The following is an 8,840-nucleotide window of genomic DNA, read 5'->3' on the forward strand; positions in this document are numbered from 1 at the left end:
AAATATGAGAGAAATACTCATCATGTTCCATAAAAGATGAGTCAATAATATAATAGATAACTGTAGTAAAAACACAACGTGGTGAATCAGTTCATCTTTTTACCTGTAGCTGTGTTTCTTTCACTGGTTGAGCTGCTAACAAACAGACGTCCTCCTGCTGCTTAACGACCACACTGTTTTCAAACCACACCTTTTACTTTTAATGTATTATTAAAGCGTCAACAGTCCTGGGAGAACAAACCACAGAGGAACACACACACACAAGGGTTGTGCACATGCGCACTCTCTCATGCACACTAGCGCTGCTGGAGCATGCACGTACCATAAACGGTCACTAGGGGGAGCCATCGTACAGTGTAATACAGTGGAACAGCTATAAGAGCATAGCAGTGGGTTCTGGACCCACAGAACACTCTCCAATCTTTTTTTCCCCCATAGAGATTTTCTAAAATATGTTTTAATTTTCATTTATTCACATAATCAAAGGTTTTATGGTCATGATTCACCAGTATGCTGGATGGCCTGATTCTAGGCTTAGAATAATTTATTTTTAATACATTTACTATTTTTAAATGCATTCATTCATAAATATTGTAGTAAATCTCTATGGGAAAAAATAATGGCCAATTCTCCCAGTGCGTCCAGAAAAGCATGCCCACTGCTATGCTCTCTATAATGTGATCTCATCAAAGTCTATAACTTCACTAAAATAAATTTAATTTGATAAACTTAGCTATAGAAACCATTTGATGAATCAAATCTAACAATTCAATGTATTAAACACACACACACACACACACGTCTTCTCGTAAACATTGACAACTGTTTTGACGTGAGGGGAGAATCATCATATCAGACATGTCCCTATGTCCATGATGGAGACAAGATGCATCATACAGCAGGTATGGCTTTGACAAATACATTTTAAAGTGATGGCAACATTTTTGATACAAATATACTGAGTTAAATGTCTGAATGTCTGATCATGCTCTTTATTCTTGTCCTGCAGCTTGCCATTACACTCCAGGCCCTGAAGGGAATCGGCCTGATCCATACAGACATCAAACTAGACAACATCATGCTGGTGAACCAAGGAGAACAACCCCTCAAAGTCAAAGTCATTGACTTTGGTCTGGCCGTTCCTGTCTCTGAGACCAAGCAACGGAGGATCAGACCGCCTCTTGAGTATAGGTGAGTTCTATTGAGCTGTTATTTTATTCATCATTGCCTTATCATCTGCTTCACGGAAAGCTCAATGCAAGCAAATATTAAAATGGTGCAATTGAGAACATAAAAAAACTTGAAAGTTGCTAACGTTATCCTTTTCTTTTACAACCCACAGATCACCAGAACTCTTCCTGGGCCTCCCGATCACAGAGGCACTTGACATGTGGTCACTGGGCTGTATGGTGGTTAATGGGATGATGTTCCGTGATCTCTTCGGCGGGAAGACTGAATATGATGTGGTGAGTACTGTGCTGATGCACTGCACATTGCTACATGCATTATGACTGTACTCTCTGTACTCTGTGTACTCCATATACCGCGGTGCCGCGGTTTCATGGCGACGAGGTTAATTATGAAATTCGGTATGTTTCTCGGGATTCTGCTCTGAAGATGCCCGCCCGCCACCATCGGATTTAATTTAGCCGAAAACGTGTCTTCCAAGCGGTCGCTGTCGCGGTCCGGGTCTGTACTAGAAACCAATGGGGTTCACTGTGTTTTGAATGTGGAGGAACCTCCACACTCACCACGTTGAAGTACATCATGGCGCCCTTGTCAGCTGGGCCCTGCCACACAGGACTGTTCTCTCCAGTAACGTGCGCCCAGGGGCCGTGGAAGTCGTAGGTCATCACATGGAAGTAGTCCAGGATACTGGTGATGAAAGGATGTACAGGAGTCAGGGGGATTTGAAGAAAGTATTAGTGAAAGTGCATAGGACAACCAGGAAGGTCCAATTGTTCCGAAATCTATGATATCATTTTCTTTTTTTTCTTTCTTTTTTTAAGGTCCCGCACCGACCGCACACTGTCTGGGGAAACTGCTTAAAGGATGCTATATTTATTAAATTGTCATTTCAGTGAAGAACGATTTCTGATTCTGAGCGACTGTAAAGACGAATCGTATCAGCGGGGAAGGAGGCGTCACATCATATTCAGAGCTTTCGTTGCACCAGACTGTATGACGGAAGCATTTGAAAATTGTAGGAGCTCAACAGACACAAATAATCATATAGCCTATAATGCCCATGCAGACAAATACTTGTTTGTATGTTTGTGTGTTATCTATACTGACGCTCCGAGCTGGGAAACTTCGTATCCAGCGTCGATCACTCCCTTGTCGGCAGCTACGGCAGCGGTGAGCATCAGACGAGGTCGGCCGTTCCGCTGACCTTCAGCCTCGAAGGCAGCCAACAGCTCCTGCAGAGAGACAGGAGGTGGTGAAGAGAAAGATTTCCAACATTTCAAGGTGCCATTAAGGTGGTTATGTCTTGTAACATGATAGAAGGCTGACCGCACACAGGAGGGTGAAGCGAGCCTTGTCCTCGGGTGGGGAGCCACGAGAGCCTGGGTACTCCCAGTCGATGTCCAGACCATCAAAGACGTTATTACGCAGGAACTGGATCGTGCTTTGGATGAAGGTCTGACGGTTAGCAGGACTGGAGACCATGGATGTGAACCTGGGGGGGGGGGGGGGGGGGGGGGAGAGAGAGAGAGAGAGAGAGAGAGAGAGAGGGAGAGAGAGAGAGATTCATCCAAAAGAGTAAAAGAAAGAGTGCCTTTACAGTATGTAAGTATGTGAGAACTGTTTAAGTGCCAGGGACGTAATCCCGTAACCCCGACGTCTTTGTAATGAGTGCCAAAGACGACAAGACGTAATAATAAAAATAAAATAAAAATCTTTTTTTTTCTTTTTTTTCCCTTTTCTTTTTTAAACGCCCTCTCTTTTTTATAATGGGAGAATTGGCACTCAGAGCCTAAACTGGTGACCACCAGGTGGCGCTGAAGGAGTTTTAATACTCACTGAGAAGTTCCTACGTTCCATCCACCAACAGCCAGCAGGGTCTTCAGATCGTTGCTATTGTATGAAAATCTAAAATGACATGCACATTTTATGATAAAATATAATGTTTACACTTTCAGAACGTGTGTGTGTGTGTGTGTGTGTGTGTGTGTGTGTGTGTGTGTGTGTGTGTGTGTGTGTGTGTGTGTGTGTGTGTGTGTGTGTGTGCGCGCGCTCACGGGAATCTCTTGAGATTTTGGAGCTGTCCATAGAGCGACTCATCGTTCCACTCAGTGGTCGTGATCATGTTGTTGTGTATTCCAGCGAAGGCATAGACGATGTGGTTACAGAGACACGGGTCGATGTCGGTGGGAATGAACTTCCCAGCACCGTGACGGTACTGTCCCCAGTTGGTGAAGTAACATGAGAGGATGTAGGAGGATCCTGCAAGGGACGAGTGTCAAAATAAGGGCTTGTTGTTGATGTTTTTGCCGTTTGAGATCAACACACCAAGTGGACAAAGTCTTACCTAGCTGCACGTGCAGCAGGAGAGCCAGTCCTGCAGAGAGAGAGAGAGAGAGAGAGAGAGAGGAAAAGGAGTGGTGGTTGGGTCAGTAAGGACAAGCACTAAGATTTATCCTCCGGTTATTAATCTATATGACACATACATCCTTCTACTTATTATTATAATCATCAGTTACTATATGGATCATACTGTTAAACAACAGTTTGGAACAGAAAAGTAGATCCGTTTCATGGTAAATCTAAAGATACAGTTAATTTCCTCTGCTGCTCGGCACAGAAAAATGTTTTCCTCGATAGCAATTAACTCGACTTACCAACGCAGATGAGAAGCTTGCCCATGGTGCGTCTGTACAACTAACTGAAGGCCAGAAGCCTCTTATATACCTTCTATTCCTCTCCATATCTGTAAAACATGTTTGATCATGTTTGATAATCTTCGTTATTCTGATAAATCATTTGTTTGGTCAGGAGTTAATTGCCCTTTTCAGTTTTCCACTGGCGTTGTTAATTGTGCCGATAACTTTGGTGTTATTGTTGTTATTCAACAACGATATGATTTGCAGACATTTAGAAGTCAAATGAAGGTTATACAGGTTTGTACACATTCCACCGCACGCACTTTTACAAGGCTGTGAAAGATGATGATGATTCAAGTTTCTTTATTAGGAAAAAAAGAGGCCTTGAGATGTACCATCTCGTTTATATAATAATAATAAATAATTGAGATGTAGCATCTCGTTTTCACAGATACATGTCACAATCATTATTGTACATGTAAACAATAAAACAAAACAAATGACATACAACATACATGGACGAGACAAAACACTAAACAATCAAGGCTGAAGCTTAGAGGGAACCGGGCTTTTGCAGTCGCAGCTCCCAAGCTCTGGAATGAGCTGCCTCTGCACATAAGACAGCCCCCACTCTTCAGGTGTTTAAATCACGCCTCAAGACATATTTTTATTCTTTGGCTTTTCCTAGCATAGTATGAGCTTTTTGATGTTGAAAGTGACACTGTGTACTGTATGTTGTTTGTTTTTAAATGAAGTTGTGATTTTTATTATTTTATTGTAAAGCACTTTGGTAAAACTTGTTGTTATTTAAATATGCTATAGAAATAAAGATGGTATGGTATGGTATGGTAAACATTGCAGACCACATTACGGCATTAAATAAAATAAAATAATGAAATAAAGAAATAAACATATGGCATATTTACCGATAGCAAGACAACATACAACTTTAAAGTAACACTTTTAAAAACTGTGAATGTTGGGATGGATCTAATGTTAGCTGGTAAATTATTCCAGTCTGTAGGGGCTTTAAAAGAAAAGGAATGTTTACCAAATTCAATACTAACCAAAGGAACAGTAAAGTTTCTGTCCTACAGTGGAGAATAACTATACATTAGACTAAAGTAGACATGGAAAGGCTACTGATGCATATTAACACAAATGTGGTCAATCTTTTGTTTCATGTTATTTTTATCTGGATGATAAGAAAAGATAAGCAACACACACACACACGCGCACGCACGCACCCACGCACGGTGGAGGTTGGGGTGGAGGAGGATGGCAAATTTGAAGAATAGCGAAAATAGCCAATCTACAAGTGCAGCTGTACTCAAAACCCATGCTTGGTCTGTCGTGGAGCAGAACAAACAAACAACAGTTTCAGGGTTATGCAGAGGCTGGTCTCCACTCCTGAAAATCACACACACAATTTGACCATGCTGTTTGTTATTTCCTGTCGTTGAATAATGCATAATGCATAAAGTTGAATAATCAAGGTGTTTTAATGACTTAAAGTGTACATTCACTTGAAAAGTCTAGCCAAAAATGATGTTCATAATGCAATTCGACCAATTCGTCTTCTTAGGTCACATTCATACCAGAGAGCTTTGCTGCGATTAAAACAAATCCTGCTGCGCATTTTCTGAAAGTGCTCTTCGTTTGGCAGGTGTGAAGGCTCATTCGAATCCTAATGCGTATCAAAGAACTGCATTATACTCCGAGCAAAAACGTGGGTTTCGCTTCGCTTCCAATCGCACTTGATTACGATTCGGTGCAGATGTGAATGCAATCCGCAGTAAATAAAGGAAATGAAGCAAACAATGTGGCGGATGAGGAGCTGAACACAGTTGGAGACGGAGAAGGCATATTTTACGCAGCGCAAAGATGTCCCGTTACCGTGGATAGACGTGGTCGAATGAGGAGACTGAAGCCCTGATTGAAATGAGGACGAGTACATTAATCAATTGCTTAAGAAAGAAGAACACTGCAGTGCAGTGTAATAGTATTATAGCATACAGAATATTCTGTCTGTCTGTGCGTGCCGTAAACATGGCACTGTGCTGTCACTGTGTGGGGACTAGTGGGGAGTAGGAACTTTCATCTCAATAAATGTGTAAACATTTTGCGCTGCTGTCTGTTATATCAGTGCGCTCAGCGCGGTGCCTCCATGCCCAAAAGAACAGTGTGTGGCTGCGTGCATATAGTGAGAGAGCGAGAGAGGGGGGGGGTCCAGTCCCAGACGGCACGACACATGCACGTTATGAGTATAATCTTATCACCATAGATTTCACTGTGTAGGCTAGTTTATGAATGGAACACATTGATAAAGGTCCCCCCTGCTGCGTTTCCAATTGCTGCGGATGACAGTGTGAAGGCAAACCGCAGCAAATTAAATATGCAAGAATCCCAAATTCTCCGCCCATACGCATTGAGTCTACCGAAGTATTAGGTGAGAATGTGACCTTAGTGGCTCAGTGGTGTTTAGTGAATATTTATTTAGTTATTATTATTATGATTTGGAGAATATGACCAAGAAAAATCTAAATATTATGTTTTATACTGTGCAAAAATGCATGGCCGAAGGTAGGTATGGGTGAGTGTTTCCCAAACATTGATTGATTGATTGATTGATTTATTTATTGATCGATAAACTACTGACATATCATGACAGTATATCATGGTCAGTAATGTCAGTATCATGGTAATTGTCATGGTCAGTATCATGGTCAGTGTCATGGTCAGTATCATGGTCAGTAATGTCAGTATCATGTCAGTATCATGTCAGTATCATGGTCAGTGTCATGGTCAGTGTCATGGTCGGTATCATGTCAGTATCATGGTCAGTATCATGTCAGTATCATGGTCAGTATCATGGTCAGTGTCATGGTCAGTATCATGGTCAGTATCATGTCAGTACATGGTCAGTATCATGGTCAGTATCATGGTCAGTGCCATGGTCAGTATCATGGTCAGTGTCATGGTCAGTATCATGGTCAGTATCATGTCAGTATCATGGTCAGTGTCATGGTCAGTATCATGGTCAGTATCATGGTCAGTATCATGGTCAGTGTCATGGTCAGTATCATGGTCAGTATCATGGTCAGTATCATGGTCAGTGTCATGGTCAGTATCATGGTCAGTATCATGGTCAGTGTCATGGTCAGTATCATGGTCAGTGTCATGGTCAGTATCATGGTCAGTGTCATGGTCGGTATCATGTCAGTATCATGTCGGTATCATGTCAGTATCATGGTCAGTATCATGTCAGTATCATGGTCAGTATCATGTCAGTATCATGGTCAGTATCATGTCAGTATCATGGTCAGTATCATGTCAGTATCATGGTCAGTATCATGGTCAGTATCATGGTCAGTGTCATGGTCGGTATCATGTCGGTATCATGTCGGTATCATGTCAGTATCATGGTCAGTATCATGTCAGTATCATGGTCAGTATCATGTCAGTATCATGGTCAGTATCATGTCAGTATCATGGTCAGTATCATGTCAGTGTCATGGTCAGTATCATGTCAGTATCATGGTCAGTATCATGGTCAGTATCATGGTCAGTATCATGTCAGTATCATGGTCAGTATCATGGTCAGTATCATGGTCGGTATCATGTCAGTATCATGATAACATGATAACATAACATGTCAAATCTACATGCCACGTTGCATTGTGACAAGTTTTGGGCTTTTCAGGATGCAACACCGTCTTACAATGGAGTATAGGCTATACTAACTATAAATGGCCGGGGAAACTCCCCCCTGTCAGGTGAAAAGAAGCAGCTTGGACTCCTCATGCATAGAAGGAAGCATGAGGTCAGTCCGCTGCCCCCCCCCCCCCCCCCCCCCCCCCCCCCCAGGTTGGCAGAGGAAGTGTAGCACCCAGGATTACATTAGATAATTGACACTGGGTGAAAAAAATATTAGTAAAATCGTGGGATAAAGATTCTTCAAAAAAAGAGTTTATAAATTAGATTAAAGTAGACATGGAAAGGCTACTGATGCATAATAACACAAATGTAGTCAATCTTTGCTTATCGTCCAGATAAAAAAATGTTCTTTTTATCTGGATGATAAGCAAAGATAAGCAAACAACACACAATTCAGAAACCACGCCTCATTTGACTGCAGAGTTAATGAAAAAAAGGTCTAGGATTAAATGAAGAAAATATGATGAAAACTGGCTCTTACATAATAAATTACTGCTTAATACGTACGTCAAAGTGGTTTATTATGATCTTTGGTACTAGTCCTAAACTCAAATCCATAACAGATTCCTTTACTATAACCAGTGATGATGGCACGGCTTTGCAAAAAGGTGACATTAAATATCTCACCGTATGGTTGGACCCAAAACTCGCATTCAAATCTCATATTAACCATGTGTTAAAAAAAGGTTCACTTCGGAATAAATGCTTTATTTAGATCCAGAAACTGCTTTTCACTCAGTGTACGCAAGAAACTGGCTTTATTAGTACTTCCACTATTCGACTATTGTGATGTGGTTTATCAAAATGCCTCGAAATCTGATCTTGTTCCGCTTAACACTGCATACAATAGACTGTGGATTTGTCCTTGGCTGTCCTTTTCTCACACACCATTGCATAATGTACGGCAGACTTCAATGGACACCTTTACAGTATCAGAAGACACAAGCACTGGCTTCAACTGGTTTTTAAATGTATTTATTTAAATTATCCTATTTACCTCAAACGCTATTTAACTTTTATTCCTTCAACACAGTTGAAGGAGTAAGATGTGTAGATGACCGTATTATCGGCAAAAAGCTGGGGGAAACTGTGTCTAAAAAATGATGGCAGATTGTTCACATAAATAGAAAGAAGAAGGGGTCCTAAAGTTGACCCCTGGGGCACACCTTTAACACCTAAAAAAGGTTGAACTTCTAGAAGTAATGTTTCTCAACGGGCGGTACAGTCCCGCATGGGGCACAGGTGGTGGTGTGTGCTAGAGTTCTCATCTCATCACCCGATGAGAACTCTAGTCCACAG

General features: G+C 41.5%; 1 protein-coding gene across 1 annotated transcript; it reads right to left on the reverse strand.

Moving 5' to 3' along the window:
• Positions 1–1,640: 1,640 nt before the first annotated feature.
• LOC310869628 (acidic mammalian chitinase-like) lies at positions 1,641–3,867 on the reverse strand (the record flags this gene model as incomplete). The annotated part of the gene is made up of 7 exons (XM_083780458.1): positions 1,641–1,875; positions 2,296–2,420; positions 2,515–2,680; positions 3,025–3,093; positions 3,243–3,447; positions 3,533–3,562; positions 3,843–3,867. The coding sequence occupies 7 exons, from the start codon at positions 3,865–3,867 to the stop codon at positions 1,641–1,643; spliced, it is 855 nt and encodes a 284-aa protein (XP_083636584.1).
• Positions 3,868–8,840: the final 4,973 nt, after the last annotated feature.

This window comes from Protomyctophum parallelum (genome assembly GCF_964188405.1).
Source record: "Protomyctophum parallelum genome assembly, chromosome: 13".
NCBI classification, from domain to species: Eukaryota; Metazoa; Chordata; class Actinopteri; order Myctophiformes; family Myctophidae; genus Protomyctophum; species Protomyctophum parallelum.